This window comes from Cariama cristata, unplaced genomic scaffold (genome assembly GCF_000690535.1).
Source record: "Cariama cristata isolate BGI_N322 unplaced genomic scaffold, ASM69053v1 scaffold41940, whole genome shotgun sequence".
Taxonomy (NCBI): Eukaryota; Metazoa; Chordata; class Aves; order Cariamiformes; family Cariamidae; genus Cariama; species Cariama cristata.
In genome coordinates, this window is record NW_009594910.1 from 1 (window position 1) to 20,117 (window position 20,117).

The 20,117-nt window shown below is 41.0% G+C and overlaps 1 protein-coding gene across 2 annotated transcripts; it reads left to right on the forward strand.

Moving 5' to 3' along the window:
• The first annotated feature begins 3,956 nt into the window (after window positions 1-3,956).
• PSPH (phosphoserine phosphatase) lies at window positions 3,957-15,326 on the forward strand. Of its 2 annotated transcripts, XM_009699697.1 has the most exons (6): window positions 3,957-4,169; window positions 10,147-10,305; window positions 11,005-11,139; window positions 12,741-12,886; window positions 13,671-13,819; window positions 15,140-15,326. In XM_009699697.1, exons 2-6 carry the CDS (start codon window positions 10,166-10,168, stop codon window positions 15,248-15,250), a joined length of 681 nt encoding a protein of 226 aa, XP_009697999.1. In that variant the 5' UTR covers window positions 3,957-4,169; window positions 10,147-10,165; the 3' UTR covers window positions 15,251-15,326. The 2 variants fall into 2 exon arrangements, with proteins under 2 accessions (XP_009697999.1, XP_009697991.1); XM_009699689.1 differs by lacking the exon at window positions 3,957-4,169 and having other exon boundaries at window positions 9,980-10,305.
• The last annotated feature ends 4,791 nt before the right edge of the window (window positions 15,327-20,117 follow it).

The window sequence follows — 20,117 nt, forward strand, 5'->3', positions numbered from 1 at the left end:
GAGGCGCCATCGGGGCGCGCCGCCGCGGTGGTTAATGGGGAGCGCGGCCGCCTGAGGGGGAGCGGGTGGTGGGAGTCGGCGCTCAGCAGGCCTTAGAACGGGCAGGGTCTGTCGGTCGTTAATCCCACCCACTCAGTGACAGACACCCCCCGGCAGGTTCGGAGAATCGTGAGAATAAATAATTAAACCCGGTGACTTAACATTAGATCGATAGGATTAATAGTTAAGCTGACTAGATTAACAATCAAAATGGTTCTTGGTAAAAATTCAAAGTTGAGGGTTAATCAAAACTCATTTTCTCTTACTATAGAAGCTGCTGTGTGGACCGCCAGGGCCTGCACAGCGCCTGCAGCACAGCCCTGCGTGCCCAGGCCTTTCTTGGGCCTGGAGGCTTCACAAAGCTTTCTAAGCACGGGGGATGATCTCTCCCAAGGCCACACAGAGGTTTCCCATGTGGAAGAAAAACAGAAACATTGTTGAAGTCAAGGCAACTTTGGTGGTGCTGGAAGCATTTGGCCTATGCAGCCTGTCAGGGCCCAGTCCTTGAGGCGGTGAAACATTTGCATCTTACCAGCTTTGGGCTCCGAAATGGAGGACAATTGACAGTTTCCCTTCAGAGGAGCTTGAGAAGAGAGCTCCTGCCATGGTTCCTTACACACACTGTGGGCACAAATTACACCAAATTTGACTCCCACATTCCCCCATCTGGTCTTGTACCCCCAAGCACCCATCTGCTACATCTGAGCAACTGGCAATATCAGGCGTGACACAACCCTCTAGTTATTTCAAGTATTTCATAAGGAAGGTGCCCGCCCCCTGAATAATCATGGCCTGTGGCTGCAGAGGTGTGCCAGGGAGATCCAGGTCAAGTGGTATTTGGTGTTCCTGCAGCCCATCTGCTCCGGAGGGTGCTAAGCCCCAGCAAACAGGGACAATTGGCCCTGAGGCCAGGATTTCATCAGTATTTGGTACAGAGAAGAAAGACAGCCTTCCTCAACGCTCATCCACCGGGCATGAGGGTGGTGCAGGGTAAATCTCTCCCACTCCACCCTACTTTTTTCAGCAGGGAGCTCTGGATGCAGCCCTGGATGCAGGGCTTCGACAACCTACTGTAGTGGCGCTGAGCAGCAATGCAATGAGCTGAACATGTTTTTATGCCACTTCCAGTAGTAAAGTCTAAGCCCAATTGTACCCAAAATTGTTGGGTACAATTTTGTTGCACAGGCATTTTGGGGGAGCTCGACTGAAAAAGTCATTGAGTGTCAAGTGTCAGGGCAGACTCATCACCCTCACTGGTTTTGGCTGTAGCCTATGGCACCTGCTGGGACTCTGCTCTGCTGCTTTGGGTGAGGATCTCAGGTTTCTGGGCAAAAGGCCATGTTGTGCAGGAGGACTCCCATGCATGGCCTGTCAGTCTGACTTGGCAGGTCTGGAGGGGACAGCTGCTAATATGCTTGCGTTTCTGTTTTTTAAATGTTTTAGATGGAGTTGGTGTTTGAACATAATACAACACAAGTTTGGAGCCCTTTTGTTTAGCTGAACAGTGCATATGTGAAATATTTTAGTGCTGACTCTTCAGTACAGTGGCTGGGCTTTCTGTTGTTACTGTAATCATTAGAAATAAACATTAAACATTGCAAAAGGCAGGAAATGACACTTGGCATAATTGGCTCTGGAACTCTATTAATATTTAGTCTTCACTTTGGTTGGGATGCTACTGTTGTGCTGAAACCGTAACAAAACACACCGACTCAGGCCTTAGAGGCTGCACTGCTAATATTTGAGGTGCCCAGCTGCAATGCCCGCTTAAAACACCCGAATCCCCAGCTCTGCCCTGGATTCTGTAGCCTTCAGGTCACACACAAATATTTTGCTTTTCTTGTTTCTCTGGTTTGTAATATTTTTGCCTTGATCCTCTCTTGGGGCTGTTCTCAGTAGAGGGCAGCCTTGTCAAACCCATACACATACCAGCCAGCACGTTGTATTTTATGTTTTCATTGCTGCTGTTCTGTGACCCGCGTGGGTGATGTCCCATGGAAAGGCAGGAATTATCCATCCTAAACACCTGCGACGTGTGGGGCTGGCTGCTGACAGTGATATGGCCGTTCTCCAAGCAGGTTCAAATTTGTGAGGAGAATTATTTCTGTAGGAAAATAAAGCAGATGTTTGGGAAAATTTAGTTTGAATTTTAGATGTTTTTTTGGGCGGAAAAAAAGGAAAGCCATTTTCAAAGATATTCTAGTCCTTCATGTAGGTGGTCTCTGCTTTTTGTACAAATGGAGAGGTTTCGTAGTCACATACAAGAGTTAGGTGCTGTGCTTGTATCGATAGTCACACATCCACATGAGCTGTGCTTTTCACTCCTGAACATGCTCTTAAATCTTCCAGGCAGACCTCTCTCTGTTTCTTTGCTGGATCACATCTCTGAGGATAGTTATTTTACCATATAGTAACATTTCTCATTAGCATGTTCACATTAAAGCTCCATTTTTCAGCATTTTTCAGACATGAGGACAAGCTTTTCTTCATTTTTCAGTTTTAGCTGTAGTTGTTGAACTGTTCTGCATATTTGTTTTTAATGTGTAGTAAAAATACAGGGCAGATGCTTACTAGGCCTAAAATATCCTTTGAAATCAATGGATTTACAACAAATTACACCAGATTAGAATAGAAATATTTAACTGAATTAAAACCAATGTGTCCGTTAAACTAAGCCAAATAAAGAGAATATCCTTCATGAAATATTCAGCATCAATTCCCTTACTCAAATCATGCACTGCTTATCTTGGCAAAAAACCCTCTGAAATTCTCAGTAAAAGCAGTTTTCTTTCATCTTTATCAAGATCTGTTTTCTTTTAACCTTATTCACAGAAATGATTTCTAAATTTGTTTTTAAAACATACTGTCCTGCCACAGTAAAACTAACAAACAGGACCAGACTGAACAGTGAACCATGTCACCAGTTTTGCAGCAAAGGGGCTTGGTATCATCTTTTCCTGACACAAGAAGTTACTAAATATTGAAAAATGGTCATGTACCGAGAACTTTTGAAAAAACATTAAGGAAGATGTGGGAGGAGAAGCACACAAGGCTATTGATTTTAATTAATGCATGTAATTTTGAAGGGTAATACTGCCAGAATGGCAAAAGAGATCATGCATAGAACGTGACTGGTGCATCCAGTGGTGCAGAACAGTCTTTCAAGATGGGCGGCAGTCATAAGACTCCTATCACAAGCGAATAAAAGAAGCTAAATCAGCTAAATCAGGCTTTCTCGACCTTGAACCAACCAACCAGCTTCATAGTTCTGGGTTGGCAGTCTCCTGTTTCCTAACCAATGTCCACAGTAATGTCTGAGAGAAGCTCTTCTGTGGGATGTCAAAACAGGAGCACAGACAGGTTTTGTAATTTTTCCATTGCTTTTGACAACATTGCATTTGGGGAAACAAACCAGAGTCTTCTCCTAAGCAGAAGTTTTAATTTTGCCTTCAAACCTTTTGATGAATTTTGATTTTCTGTGTATGTAACATTGCACACTCTGATGCACCGAGTAACAGCTTCTCCCACAATGCAGTCTTCCTGTCGTAACTGACAAAACCTTTCATCTCTTCCACAGTGAAAGAAAACTGTGTCCCTGCCTCGCCTCCGATTTCACGCCAAGAGAAACTCCCGACTGCTGCTTGTCAGAGCCCCTCCTTGGCTCTCGTCCCTCGCCGTCCCGTGCTGGTGCTCTGCGTGGAGCGAGGCGAGTTTGCCAAGACTCGTCTTGTCCCCCATGCCTGTGGCACAGGCTGGCTGAGGGGCGAGCAAGCTCCCCATCGTCTTGTGCGAGGTCTGCTCCCCGCCAAGCCATGCCTACCCAAGCTGGGAGCGCCCCAAACTGGGCCCGAGCGGCTCCTCCCCCGACGTAGGCAAGGTTACACCTCTCTTCCCTACGCCTGTCAGCGAACAGCTGGACTTCTCTGGTTACATGTGTGCAACCATTTAAAAAAAACATCCAGGCTGGCTTACTCAGCAGATTATAAAAGAGTGATTTACAAAATGCGGCTTGCTTCCAGATCAGCCCGTGCCGTTGTGTTTATGTGACTGAAGGTCTCAGCTGATCCCTTCTTTTCTTGTGCAGACAAGAGGTTTGCAGCAGCAGCAACAGCCACGGCCAGTACAATACTGTAAGTCGCTGGGAACGTTTTTTTCTCTCAGTTTGGAAGGGGTTGGCGTTTGGCGTATCAGATCCATAACACTTACCATATTTTTCTAGCATAGAAAATGAAGAGTATCTTCTGCTGGGGCTGTGACTATGCTGCCTGCAAGATGCAGCAGCAGCGTGGTGCCTGTTTTATAACAGCAGCATGAATGAATGATGCAATCATGCAGGGGGGAAGCATCATCATTTTGTCAGGACAGGCAAGAGGGGATTGGAGAGTTGGGAGGTGTATGTCAACATCCGTCAGCTTCCCTCTACCCCTTTTCAACTACTTTTAAAAAGGTGCTTAAATAAATTGACTGTTAGGCACTGCTTTTCAGATATTAGTGTATAGCTGCAAACAATCTCTTGATTTACTTACAGGTTTGTATTACTACCCTTAGAAACTGAACAGAAAACCAGGAAGTGTGAAGCAAGCTTAGTGAGGTTAAGGACTGAATCTTTCTATTCTCACACTGGAAACCACAGAAACTCACAATTATGGATGGATGGGTTCAATTTTTAAAGAGTAGTACTTGCAGGGATATAAACAACAGTCACAATTTGCTTAAATACAACTAATCTGCTTAAACATATCCCCTTTTCTCTAAAGCTTTCAAAACATATGGCTAATGCTGAGAAGTAAACCTCAGCATAGAAAAGCTGTATCACTATATTATTCCCATTTTACAGACATAGGACTAGAAACAATGAGGATTGAGTGGTTTGTTTAAACTAATACCATGGAAACACTCCTGTGAACATTCTTACAAGCAGGACTACTCCTGTAGTGGGAATAGGTCCTGAGAAAAGTTTCTAAAACTATTTTCTCCAAATCCCTTACTCTAAACAGCAGTTTCCCTGCAATGCAACAGAAACAGTTTAATGTGGTTGCATTTCTGTTAATCTCACTGCATGTTCAATGCATTATTCTGCTGCAGGAACATATCTCAGAGTGTATCTCAGTGAAGTGCTTGCTCTCACCTCGTTAAATGGGAAAGTGAACCAGAAACACCATAAACCATTTGCAAACTAGGATATTCCAGAGTGATCTGTTTATAAAGATATTTTAGGTAATACTTCATTAAGATTCACTTAATCTTCATTTTTTCACAGCAATAAATATGAACATAATGCAAAGTAGCAGTGTGGCAGCACTTCTGAAAGCTGTGATAACAAATGAAATCTAGTCACAGTGAGGATTTTGAGATCTCGTCGAGATCTCATCAAAATATACCAGGCCCAGAACACCTGGAATTCTGAGTACAATTTACTTGTTCCTTTTGCATTACAGGTAGCAGATACTGCAGATGTTTCAGTTTTTCACAGTGCGTCAAGGGCCCTTCTTTGAAGGGTCAGCAAACAGAAGAGATTTCAGATGTTTTCCTTTGACATGTGGTCTTACATAATTCCTGTGTTGGCTTCTGTGACTCCACCTTCTCTGTTACGAAACAGAACTATTTCTTGTGGAAATGCCAGGTTTTTTTTCCAAATGGCCTAATGAAGTACTTCATAGTCTGGAGGCAAGGAGATCTCATGGGAATTCCACTTTTCCCTTGTGATTTCCTTTTTCTCTCTCTCAAGTTTCACCCTACCTTTCTTCCTCTGTCATTCTTCTCTTATGTCTTCTCTAGTCACTTCTTTGCCCATTGTTTCTTCTTCTTTTCCCCATTTTCTTCTTTTCAGCTTTTCCCCACAATATTTTACTATCAGACTTGTTGAAATGTTTGCTGCTTGGATGCTTTTCCAGCATATAAATAATAGGATAGGAATAGATGGATGACCTATCTGAAATTCAATGGCAGGAAGATCAGAGATTTTCTACTGACGTTTTTCATATGGAGACAGAACTCATTATTTGTGGGATTTTCTTTTTTCTTACCATCTCATTAAAACATTGATGCATTTAAGCAATCAGATGACCTGTATTTCAGAGTAATTAATCTCTGCCAACTGTAGAGGCCTGTACCACTCTGGATTAAAAAACTGCGGTTCACTTACTACAGCTGTAAGAGATTTGTCCATGGAAAGGTTTTACAGCTTCAATTCTTTTTGCTCATGTTTCCAAGTGACACCTACCTGTGGACAAGCTACTGTGTCTGTCCTCATTTCCTATGTGTGCTTACTCGGAGGTGAACTCTAGGCGGCTTCCTGGTGGATGCCATGCCAGGATGGCCCAGTGAAAATTCAGAAAATAAGGGAAGGAGCAGAACATCTCCTGCTTGTGTTTTCCCCCACTCCTGTTGCCCATTATCCAGTCACTAATAGCCTTGCCTCATGTTCTCATCTACGTTTAGGGCTGGGGAAAAAAATTTCACAACTTACTGAAATTGGCGTGTAACCATTTGGAATGGCATTTGCCAGCCCCTGGAGCTGATGGTGACCCCTGGAGCTCTGCCAACAAGGGCAGCAGAACCTTATTTCACTCCAAGTGAACCACCTTTAACTCTGAAAATTTGCTTTTCCCACCAGCAAGACACCCTGCAATAGCCGAAACTTCCTTCATAGGTTCTCCTCTTTGCTCCTGTATGAGCTTCCCTACTTTACAGTTCATCACAAGTTCTCCAACATGTGTGATGATACATTAGCCAAAACCACATCTGTGTTTTCCAGGACTCCGTGCCCAGCTATAGCAGAAAGTGGAAAGATTTTATCAGGTCACAGGCCAAGGGAGATCAGGAACTACTGATGGTTTCTGCATTTCAAAATGCAATTCTTCCCTTCCAACTTGTCATTTTCAGGCACTATAAACCACATCTTGAAAGAGTTATTCCATGGAACAAAGAGAGGACAGAGTTAATTCCAACCATGACTCCACAACTGGTGTCTGTAATTCTTCCTCTAACTTGTCTATTTGTCCATCAAAGGGCCATGTCCACCACAGCGGTGGGGTCGTCATTGTAAGGAGCAACTAGAAGGGAAAGGAGTATGGGAAATGTGGATACCAGGCAGAGGGAAAAGTTAATGTCTTTTCCTTTCTGCTCCCAATGGATGTTTCCAGAGATAACATTTTTCTCAGAGAGATTAAAATTTTGAAGACATGTATCCAGAAAGAGATTTCAGGTTCTCACCGAGAAATCACATCACAGTGTGGCATCCCCACACAGTGACATTGCATCATAATGTGGCAATGTTGCACTGCAACCTCAGGTTAGCATGAGGCAATGTGATGGCTTTGCATAATAAGGAATCAGTGTTGGAACACCGTGACGCAAATGTCATGCCATGGTGATGCAACAAGTTTGTCCAGTAGAGCAAATCTTTAAAATTGGCACCAAAGCCATGGCGGAATTTTTGGTGGATTTTATAATTTCCAGTAGGCTGGAAAAAATTAACACCCTGCCATTTAAAAAATGTTAGTAGTTTTTTTTTTAATTCCACTGCACAAATATATCTAGCAAATGGCTGTCAAGGCCTGCCCTGAAGTCAAAGCCCTTCTGCTCAGAAAATCAAAATCTTCCACTGAAAATACAAACACAGTGCTGTGGACCCAATGTCAAGTCAAGGCTAATGCAAAGTAAACTTGGAATTCACGTGTCACCTGTCCACCCCCTGCCAAGTCTTAGCTCAGAACCAGCCTCTGTCAGAGGGAAGTTTTTACGTCTGCGGCCACTTAAGAGAGAGAGGTTGCTCTTATGTGCTGTGCCGATGGCATATGACTGTATTTCTTATATGTACAGGGCAGTCTTTAGAGAAAAATATAAAAAACCAGCATGCTGTCTGCAGCAAATAATTCTTTAGGGATGCATCTAAGGCTAGACCAGAGTTTTACAGTATGTCCATGCACGGAACAGCTCTGATGCACCAAGAGCAGAGACCTGTTGAACTATGGTTCAGTCCTTGTTTCTGCCCCTGCCTGAGGTGGAGTTTGTAAAAGCCCTTTTCTGGAATATCTCTTCTTTACTGCGTACCCACTCATCTTTGCTTTCTGGCACACTTGTGAGGTTGAGCCCAGGCTCTGTCCCGCCTTCCCACATCTAAACCGAATGCACAGGAGGGAAGTATGGGCTGGGTGATACCTGCTCTCCCATTCTCACTGACACCTGCAACGCAGACGAGCACTGAGGAAGCTACTGTATCACCTTCTCGGCCTTGTGCAAAAGCCATGAACCCACTTTGGTTACTGTGGTAGTGTTTTAACACCAAAAAACTCAAGAATAGCTAGAATGACCCTCTCAAACAGTACTGTTTCATGGCTGCCTTTGGATAGCTTTGCCTTTAATGTGTCTTGCTCTCTCTGTTTCTTGCTATTTCATATCTACCTGTTTGTTAAACAGAGGTTCTCTCTTACAAATATGGCTCTTAGCTGTTCACAACAGGTTTCACTGCTTAGGTTTGGTGACTTCATTTATACACTTTTACGTTTCAACGAAGGACTGGAGTATTCTCTTTTACTCTATACACTTGAACAGATAAAAGATGAATGTGTGTTCTATACATTTTTTCAGTGATTATGGCAATTTTTCATAAAGCCTTTTGTATCCCAATATTCACCATATGGTTACTAGTCATGGGAATAAACCCAAAAGTTCCTGTTCCTGATTTGACCATTAACTATTTAGCTGTGATCTCGCAGTGAGCACACAGAATTCACCTCAGGAAATAGCACTGGTGCTTACCATGTGTGATCCCTGCATGACTCCTGTCTGGCAGTGAGCTACATCAGTGCCGATCAGCTCCTGTACTTTTCCACAGCAAGGTACAGCAATCATCTTCTCCATCTTCACTGGATGTCTTTTGTGCCCAAAAAGGGCAAAAAAAAAAAGTTTTGTGGGAACTTGTGTGAGTAAGACCTTTCACCATCAAAATTGACATGATACATAGGAGAAAAATAAATTAGCTTAGTGAGAAGAAAACAAAAGATGAAGGTATATAACACAATGAAGGTATATAATATGCTGTTTGATGGTATTTTTTCCTCAATCCCCCAAAAAGAGAGAACCTGCTACCCAGATCAATTACACAAGATGTGCCCTGAGAGATGTCTAAGAGATTAGAAGAGATAACCAAACAAAAACTTCACAAAAATCTGGGAAATGAGATAGATAGAAAGCTGTTATTTCTGTCTAAATGTAGAGATTGGCAAAATTCACACTGAATTCCCTTATGAAAGGGCGAAGCACAAGATGAGTAGGGTAGAGTAAGAAAATACTTGATTAACACCTCGTGCTTCTGATCTGCAGAAGCACTCAACATATTTAAATGGACAGATATAAAGGGGAAGAAAATAACCTTTTTCCAGCATTGTTATGGAAAACGGTGTGTCATGACGTGATATCTTAACGGGTTGAGTGAAGTTCTCAAAGCCCAAGACTTCAATGGATTTTATAAAAGATTAATTCCCAATGCTAATGGCCAAATCGTCTATGCATTCATAGATGATGAAAATATTTAGTTTGTATTAATTAGGACATAGAAAAGGATCTAAATCTTCATGATTTAGGAACAAGCACTTGTTATAGGCTTAAGATAGTTATGGCTACTGCAATCAAGCAAATCCTTAAGGGCTAGGTGTTTTTTACTATCTCCTGGAGCAACTAATTTGACACACTAGACTGGCTCTGATGAGAAATCAAGAACCATTTGAGCGGTGAGGGCAAGATGAGGCACAGAATTGCAAGTCCCACACAGCACTTGGCAGTGTGATGGTTCAGCAAATGCCAAGTAGTACAACCTTGAACCCCATGTGAACATCAATGGGCTGAGCCTGCAGAGAGCAAATCAGCAACTCACCAAAGCTCCACGGCCCACCCGTAATGTAAATTGAACATCAGTAGGCAGCAACTGCAGAGAGCAAATCAGCAACCGAGTCAGACCTCCACCACCGCTCACGCTCTTTGATAAAAGCTGGCTACCAGGCTGTGCTCATCCCTACTCACAAGAACCAGATCAGTTGCACCAATGGCTCAAGACAGAGTGCAGTACTGTCACTCAGAGAAAGACTTTATCTTGTCCTCTCACAGTAAGAAGGTTCCTAAAAGGATGGCATCCCTCTTGGAGATGAAAGAAATCTTCCGCAATGCTGATGCAGTATGCTTTGATGTGGACAGTACAGTCATCAGGGAAGAAGGCATTGATGAGCTTGCGAAGTTCTGTGGAGTTGGAGATGCCGTCGCAGAGATGTACGTACATTTGCTGTTTACTTTGTAGGAATAGTAGCAAAAAATAAGCATGGATGAGGTTAATCTGTGACAATGAATTTACAATAGGGATTAATTCAACTCTGTCATAGGAGATTATCACAGTTTACAAAGGATTTTAGGAATAAGTGGAATTAATGCATAATGAAGTAACTTCTTTTGGAATTGTGAAGCCACTCAACAAAATTATACTAACATAAATTCTCTAATATAAATTTCTCCGATCGACTAAAATCAGCCCTCATCATTAAACTTGGCTAAGCACTAGCAAACCTTATTATGAGATGGAGGAGAGGGGACAACTCTCTCAAGACTTCTCTGAGGCTGATGTGGTTTCCACTGAAGCTTGCAGCACAAGTTCTGTTAATTTCAGAGAACAGCACCTGAGCTGCAGTTTAGGAATACTGGTCCCAGTGGCTCATATGCACTCACAGAATGGATGAAGCAGTTTTCCTTTGCCTCACTGGTTCTCACAAGAGCTCTGATCTGTGGAAATCTTCTACCAGTGGTTGCTACCAATCTTTTCAGTGTACCAGTCTTCTTTACCACATAGATACGGTATAACCTAGAACCTATGGTATCTTACCTTGTTCCTTGTCATTCTTCTTTAACTAACTGTTCTTGGGAGAAGCCTCAGCTTGTTCAGTGTCACCGATTTGCTTTCTTTGGATCACAATTTAGGACCCGCAGAGCTATGGGTGGCACTGTGACATTCAAAGCAGCTTTAACGGCACGACTAGGTCTCATACGTCCCTCCTATGAGCAAGTGCAGAAATTAATATCTGACAACCCACCTCAGCTAACACCAGGAATAAGGTAAGAAGAATTTCAAATGATCTAACAAAAGTCTTCCAAAAGCACATGGCGTAGATCAACAAAATTCTTTAACAATAGCGAGGCTGTAAGACCACAGAGCTGGTTTAGATTGTCTTCCTACTCCATTTCCATGTTGCTTGTGTACAAAGCTTGTGTCAGGAGCTTATAATGGCCTGAGTCCACATCAACTGGCTAAGCATCCATGTAAAAAGAAAATGGTCTTAGGTATTAACTGGTGTTTTGGCTGGCAAGCTCAAATTCTGGCTTGAGGATTAAACAGGCATTGAAAATAATCTGTTCAATCACATCTGTTTTTTGACGGGTGATGGAACTGGGAGGAAATTTAATACCCAGTATGAACTACTGGCTTGGTCTGTTCTGCAATTATATTACCTCTCTCTTACACTTCTGTGTGCAGTCACACCTCTGGACTCAGCTTAGTGGATCCCATTGTTCAGAGCTACCCATTCTGTACTGAAGTCCCTAAAAAAGTATTAAAAAATCATTAAGAGGAAATACATATATATGTATGTATTCATTCATCTATGGGTTTGGAATAAACACTATTTAAACTGAAAAGTTGGGTTTTTTCCTATTCAAATTGTTTCAAATAATTGAAAATAATTTCTTTACTACAAAATCTAGCCACAGCTCCAAGTTTAAAATATTTTTAGCACATACAGTAGTTTTAGAAGATATTGTGCTTCTATTTTCTCCTTGAAATGAAGCATATGCTCAGCTTTTTCTGTAGAAGGCATAGACATAACCACAAAGAGAACATTGTTTCCTTGTTTAGAATCACATGATTTTCCTTTTCACTCCTTCCCTTTCTTCCTCCTTTTCTATGTAGCCTGCTTTAAGCTTCCACTTTGCTTCTCAGTATTTAGCATTTCTGCTGCTCCTGCTACCGCTTCTACAGCTCAGCATTGCTGCATGCTGATCTTCCCGATTCCAGAGCCAAACCCCATAAAGCTTTTAACTGCCTTCAAGCCCCATTGACATTAACTGGGTCCAAAAACTTCTTTTTTTTTAAAATTCCTTTTCTGTAGCTGGTGTCCTCTTTCTAAAGATGGCATCAATGTCCAGCATCTGGGGAACCAACTCCGAGTTAGAAAATGTTTGTACTTTGTACACTTTTCAGCCCACTTTTGCATTTTGGCACAGTGACTTTATCTCCCCCACATTCCCTACTTTTTTCTGCATTATAGATTCATTTTCTTGCTGTTTTACTTCACTTCAGAAAAAATCTGAACTGGATCTGCTCTCATTTGTTCAAGGGATCTAACATGAACAATACAAAAGCGTAAAGAAAACACTTCTAGGGAGAGCTTGCTTCTGAGCAACTAAACGTCTGTTTGTCTCTAGACATGATGATCTCGTTCAGCTCTTTTCAAGCAAGGTGTATGCACAAACTTGCAAGTGAAAGAAGGAAAAGCTTTGGGCAGCAGGCATAGATGCAGCTGGAAAGCAGCACACATCCTAACTAAACTGGAATACCATGAAGTATGGGCAGCCTTGTTTAGGAAAGAGGTATTTTAATTTTCTTATTATCCCCAGATGCTGCCAGGCACTCACGCTTGGTGACTACTCTTTCTTCTCAGGGAGCTGGTGAGCAGGCTTCATCAACGAGGGGTCCAGGTCTTCTTGGTCTCTGGGGGGTTTCAGAGCATCGTGGAGCACGTGGCCTTGCAGCTGAATATTCCAACAGCAAACGTCTTTGCCAACAGGCTGAAGTTTTACTTTAATGGTGAGATTCCCTTAGTGTCTCGTCTCTTTGCTAATTAATGCCACTTTTTTGGTTCAAACTGTCAGATATTGGGCTACAGATACTGTCCAGCCTACATGACCTTGTTACCAACCCAGCTAGCTCCAAGTAGGAAAATTGTAAGACCTTACCAAAAACATGAGTTCAGGTCATTTTCCAGATATATAAAATAGAGCTGTAGTTACTTTTTAATTGCAAGCTGTGCCAAAGGTAAGACATGTTACAGTTGCTGACAGCAGAGTTTAATTTTCTCTTGCTCCTTCAAGTTAAGAGTTTATTACACTTACCTGCTTTCAGAGGCAAACTTCACTTTCAGTGACTTTGAGGTAAGTATGGAGACCGACGTACTTAGTTGAGCTGCACTGGACTTTAAGCTAGTGTAATCAAGCAGAACTGTAGTTAGTGAGGTTGTTTCTTACTCAGTGTTTCATACACTGTCTATATACCATACTGGATGTTGCTTTTGAAATGTTTACACCAGAATGACTGGACCAGAGTGACTGGGAGTGGATTTGTAACATTACTCATACAGGGTTTCTACTTTTGTCTTAGCATTTCAGCTCTTTGAAAATATCCCCCCCTGAAGACTTGGGTAAAATCCTAGTTTTTATGCTTACCTTCTAATTACTTTTTTGGGATGCTGATATTGTGAGGCTTAAAGGACTGCATGTCATTAGCTGTTTTCTGAAGTAAAGACCATAGGCATAGATCTTTCTGCACAAGAAAATATGCTATGTGCCTAACTTGTCCTTCCACTGTGTTCTAGGAGAATACGCAGGATTTGATGAAACACAACCAACAGCTGAATCAGGGGGGAAAGGAAAGGTTATTACTCATCTGAAGGAACAGTTCCACTTTAAAAAAGTAGTTATGATTGGAGATGGAGCTACAGACATGGAAGCCTGTCCCCCTGCTGTAAGTATGAAAGAACTAGAATTCTAAATGCCTTTTGAGCAAATCTTTGGGGGGGGGGGCATGGGTGGAAAGTGCGGTTTGAATTCTTTATAGGACCTCAGGGAAGATCTTTAGCACTTCCCACAGCCTAAAAGAGATCTGTGTAGGTAGCTTTCCTCTAGAAAGCCTGCATCATGCAATGGTTGATTTCTCTGCATTCAATCTCAGTAAGGGTGTCACCCTGTAAGCCAGGATGCTGGCTCGGTCTAGCAGGGCTGTGTAACAGTCTAGCGATCCATCTCAAATCAAGCTGCTATTATCACGTCTGCCTTTCCCCTCTATGTCCCTACAGTAAGTGCTTCCTTCTGTGCAGAGGTCTTACCCTACCAAGATCCTGGTTCTGAACACTGATTAATGGTGCTTAGCATGAAGGTCTGGCACAGATCTGGTGCGCATTTACCCGATATTGGCCTAGCAAGAGGGTTCATCTCACTGTACAGTGATGATACCTTTGAAAATATCAGTCCTGACAGGATGCAATAAAAAAATGAAGACAACTTTTATAAATGGGCATTTCACAGAGAAGAGATTTTAATTCTGACTCCCCTTTAGTGCCTTTCTCTACATAAAAGTACCCCCTTCTTCGCCAATGCTGAGGGACAGATATCCCAGTGCATAGAAATGCACAGGAACAAACTCTGAGAGCCACTGCTCCTGTGAGTTAAGACAGCTGGTCCCTCACTGTTAAATATGTGCATGACCAAAGCAGCTTAGTATTTGCTTAAAGCTTTCTACCTAAAGAAAAAAAAGCAGCAGTGGAAATTTTTTAAACACTGCACTTTCACTGCAGATGGTTTTCCAAGATGTAGAAATGATGATTATTCCTGGTTAATGATTGAAGACATGGTTAATGTTTACTTTCGGTATCCATCAAATGAGGTAAACAGAGTTAAGATAAACAGTATAGGGATAATTGTGAGATGCTGCATGCACATTTGAATGTTAACTCATTCTTGAATAGTAAGGCCTTATGTTGCATCACATTTACATCAGATTTTCAGTAAAATCTCAGATCTGAACAATCTTGAAGCTACTAGGCACTGCAACACAACTTTCCTATTGGAGCAAAACTCTAATAACCAAAGTGGTGCAAAATTAAATGTTAATGAAGTTCTTGCTAATAATTTGAAAAACGAATACACAAAGCAAAATGGGGGAAGAGGCAGGGAGGAATACCATAACTTTAAAATCCAATCTTAAAAACAAACTTAATTGCTGAGAATCTCCATTGCTTACATGGGACTGCAATAATATATGTGCCCATTCTTTCTGTTTTGCCAGGACTGCTTCATTGGATTTGGAGGAAATGTAATCAGAAAGCAAGTAAAGGAGAAAGCTAAATGGTACATTACTCACTTTGATGAACTGCTAAAGGAACTGGAAGAACGATAAATTATACAGTAAAATAATATATTTAACAACTATACATCCATTATATGATGCAATTAAACATATATTTGTTTGCAAAGTTGTGTTCTGGATTTTTTTGATGATTCTGGGTGTTGGGTACCTTAATCTCTGGCCTGAAACTTGTGTTGCAAATGGCACCATTCTACTCAAATATTTTGCAATGAAAATGATAAGATTTTTTAAACATCTTTTCCAAGGTGGAAGAAGTCAGTTGATTATTCACCCACAAGTGAAGACCAAAGGTAGGAAATTATCAATAAGTTAAAAATACCTTAATGGATTGGCCCTTGTCAATACTGCAAATCTATTGTTTCAGAATCATTGAAGCTAATACCTCTACTTATTTTGGGAGGCAAAATAAGAAGGGGGCCACAAACAAGAAGTTTGTCTAATCAATAATAATAATAATAATAATAAAAAAGAATAACTTGGTCTAAAAGGTAAACAGCATGGTAAGTACTTTCCATTCCAAAGAATCTCAGAGCTAGGTTAAATAGTGAACAGATAGGTAGGAAACATTACTATTATCTCTGCTTTCATTAAAATAGGCTACAGGAGAACCTGAGATGTCATCCATTGCTCAACATCACTGTTACTCAACCTGTAGTCTGAAAGAGATGAGACGCATGCAAATCTGAGATATATACAATATTCATCAGTGTTCAAGAAGCATATTTTAAGGCGAGTGTTATAGTGGTTCCCATACTTCATTAAAATACTTTAAACTAAACTCCAAAATGGTAGTTTTGTAAAATGGTCACACTGTTTACTTAACTGTTTTATTTATTTAACAATCCAGCCCCATCAACCTTTAAAAAAATGGTCTACTGATTAAGAAAATACTGTGAAACTTATCTAGGCTCTTCCTCTGTCTCAAGTGTGGATCAACACTGTTTGTGCTAGAAATAAGTCTAACCTGTTCTAAGTAAGTCCTTCTCTGAGCTTCAGCTAATGAATCCTAGTTTCTTAAGGATCTGTCTTTTGCGGCTGCAGTGTCTGATCCAAGAGATACAGAACACACTTGATAAATGCTGCCTTTTTGTCAGCAAGTTCCCGACAACTCTTCTGTCTTTTTAACCAGCTTTGCTGACACATCATGGTACTTTTATTTCCCTGACTTACAAGAATCTCACTTCTGATAACGTGAAAAGCTTTACTAATGTTAAAACGTATGTCTCACCTTCCACTTCCTTCCATCCACGTAATACCATCACAGGAGAAAGATGGGTAGATATGACATGATTTGTCCTGGAAAAAAAAAATCTATGCAGGCTCTCATCTTCTGGGTGCTTACAAACAGTCCCAGTATTTTTCTGGAAACTGAAGATTAGGCTGAGTGCGCTAATTCTCTTTCATCCCACCACATATTTCATAGATAGGAAGAGAAACAAGTGATGTGCCTAACTTCCAAAATCTCAGTCTCCACAAGATCATCACAGGTTTTCACAACTTGCAATAGATTTCCTTAATTTAGCATGATTAAATCAAGGTGCAATGAGAGCCCTCCTGTTCAATTGTTTAAGCATCACCAACAATTAAAACAAATGCTGGTTCTGTCCGTTCTGTGACATCATGAGAAAGGACATAAGGGAAAGAATAACAAAGCGCCAGAGAGTGATGAATGGGAGCTATCAGAGAAGCCATCTAATCTTTTTGGCCAAAAAAATGAGGCAGTAATTGCTTGGAAGTTACATCAGCATTTAAATACCAGAGAAGCAGAAGGGTTAAAAGAAAACAAATCCAGAAACAAACTTCTGATGGCTTTTTAGAGAAAGGCGGACATATAAACAGCTATACTGAATATCTGTATACAGAGTTTAAAAAACTTCACAAAAGCCAAGACAGACAATAGCTGGCAGGCTGCTCACTACAACTTTTCTGGGAGTATTAAAGATGATCTCTTTTAAATTCTTCCTGAGAAAAATCTCAGCCAGCTCCAAGGGCAGCTCATGTACAATCATGCCTTTGTTTAGTCAAGACTGCAGGAGTAGAACAAGTATAAACTCTTTCTGTTCTCACTCGGTGTTCCTCTGCAGTTCTACAGTCATGAAGCAGAAGTGTTTCTGTTTGCTGCAGTTTTCTATTGAATTAAAAGGCCACTAAAAAAATCATCTAACATCCAGCTAATCAGCTATAGCTACAGGCCTGATCCTACAAACACTGTGACATGCTTAACTTCAAGTATATGTAATTTCACTAATGTCACAGTCAGAAGACCATGCAGGAAGCTCTGTGCCATAGAGATGTTAACATTCACAGCAGTATCTTCTGCCAGTCTGAGTGCTATGGAAACATGGTGTTGTGCCAATGATTTCACAAGAGCTCTTTAGGTCTGACTGGTTTGAAACAAAATACCAGCACCCTCCCACTGGGCAAACATCACGCCTGACCTCTAGTCCAGGAGGTACCAAAAGGATTACTTAGCTTAGTGGGTTGCTCAGGTCTGTAATTTTTGTCTGTAAAATACCAGAAAAAAATAGGGAATAAAGCAGTGAGGAAGTTTCAGTGTTAGAATCAAGCTACCGTTTTACCTGAACATATCCCATCACAGTGGAGCAGAGTCTGGAGAGCCGCAAACATCAGGCAAGTAGTATCTGGTCTTCAGGTGGGTCTCCTGACTAAGAGCATGGGGAGGCACACTGCTTCATATAAAGCCTTTTATTTTAATGCAATTATTCAGTGAGGCAGAATTGCTTTAAGTTCAATATTCCATTTGCATGAGGGGACTTCTTAAAAGAACAGCTTGCAGTCTCTTCTAGGAAGAGCAGAAGACAACTAAACTTGAGTTTTAATTGTGTCTTCTTGACAGTGGAACAAAAATTGATAATTATCAGAGACCCTTCCAACCACTGGAAAGTGACTTCAGTTCTGAACTCTACAAATTCTGCTCTAAGAAATGCTGAAGTATTGCTAGCCAAAAGAAGGCGGCAGACTTGACTATGAAAGTAAGAGGGAAAATCACAACAGTGTTCACAACAGGGGAAAACCAACTTCAGAAAGGGCTCAGGCAAAGGGAAGCAAGAAAAGACTGTCATTACTTATTTACCTACTATGTTAGGTTCAGCAAGTTTACATAGTTATCTGTAACTAAAATAACAGAAACTAATCTCTCTCTGATGACAGCCAGAGCACAAGTTTGAAGCTCAGAATGACAGGAGGCACATTCATAATACATTACAGCAACACTAGTGGGAATTCAGATAGCATATAAAGACTGAAGAGACTTGTGCCATATGATGTCACCCCACACAACATCCAGTTATTTCTTAGATTTCTTATTCATGCAAAACTTCATGGTCCTTAAACAACAAGAGCTCTGCCTGACTGAATTTGAGTCCTAGTGCTCCCGGCTGAAGGTAAGAAACACAGATCGCATCAGAACCCACAAAATCCTGTAACACCAAAAATGTTTTTTGCCTTTTGCTTCTGACTGAGATTGCTGGTTATGAGGGGGAAGTTACAAGGACAATTCTCTAGGGACAAGAAACATGGGAGGATACAGGGAGAAATAACAAGGACTGGAAGCTGATATTGTCATCCTTTTTTTCCCTTTTGCAGCTAAACAGTAGTTGCAAAACTCTGGAAAAATGACAGCCCCAGATGATAGTACTGTTCATGACTGATTTACAAGAAGGAAGAGCTGAAATGCTGTACTTGGCCCACTGAGTAAGCCAAGCTGAGAACTTAAAGCTAATATAGTACAGAATTTTACTCAGTAAAATCCCATAATCAATTGACAACAGAGGAAAACATGAAAACAGACAAGAATCAGATCAAATATTGACTTTGTTCAAGATGAAATTCAAGCAAAGGCAAGAGTGCAGTGTATTTCACATGAAAAGAAGAAATCAGACCTGAAAAATTAAGCATAATTTGTGGAGAAAAATTGAAAGGAAAAGTATTTTGCATTTATCACCACAGCACTTAAGATCTCTAGAACACTTAGCAAAATGAGATGTAATGGAGATACTGTAAATTCATTTTGGAGAGGGAGAGCAGAATACTGGGAAATGCTGTCCCTGACACACAGAAGTGATATTGGCTAACTAAGCTGAAATATTCTATGCAATTATTCAAATTTTCCATAGTAAACACTGCAAGATGAGAGAAAACACAGGTGGAGCAATACATATAAGGTGCCAGTAAAATGTGAAAATTAAAAGGATTTTATTGACCGATATGTTCTTCCTGAAAACTTGTTGAAATGTACAAACTGGACATTCAGTAACTGATTTGTACATTCTGTATGTTACACTGATTCTTGTAGCCACTTTAAAGAGAGAATATTATTTTCACTTACAGGATGTTCACATCATTGCAGACACCAAAAGTGTTGATACATTCTAGTCTAAAAGTGAAACCAAAATAGAACTGGACATAATGGTACACTGCTTTATGCCAATCCTATTGACTCAACATGCGCCAGTTTCACACATCAATTCATAAGTACCTACTGTACAGTTAGTGAAACACCCGACCAAGCATATGTCTGAAGTCATGACTGCTTAATAAATTAAACCCCTTTTCCTAGACTTCCAGGTTATTTGTAGAGATAAATGTATTTAACTGAACTTGATACCCAGCAGAATGTTCAGACAACCATGTCTTGTCAGTCTCTCTCTGAAAGCTGTAGGTTATACTTCACAAAACTAATTTTAGGCGTAGGTATCTACACAAACGTGCGACTAGTTTCAACAGGCTTCAGAGTCCTTGCAAAACAGAATGCTCTACTCTCTGTTCATAAGCTATCACCTGACAAACAGTATTATCCTCAATTAATGACTGCCTATTTGTAAATTTAGAGCTACTTACTGATTTCAGGCCTGCTAGAACACTTAGGTATATTTCA

Bases quoted from the DNA above. Each gene is read 5' to 3' on its own strand.
- PSPH (XM_009699689.1), top strand. From the start codon at position 10,085: ATGGCTCAAGACAGAGTGCAGTACTGTCACTCAGAGAAAGACTTTATC. The intron at 10,306-11,004 runs GTACGTACATTT...ATCACAATTTAG, and splicing joins GGAGATGCCGTCGCAGAGAT to GACCCGCAGAGCTATGGGTG. The intron at 12,887-13,670 runs GTGAGATTCCCT...ACTGTGTTCTAG, and splicing joins GCTGAAGTTTTACTTTAATG to GAGAATACGCAGGATTTGAT.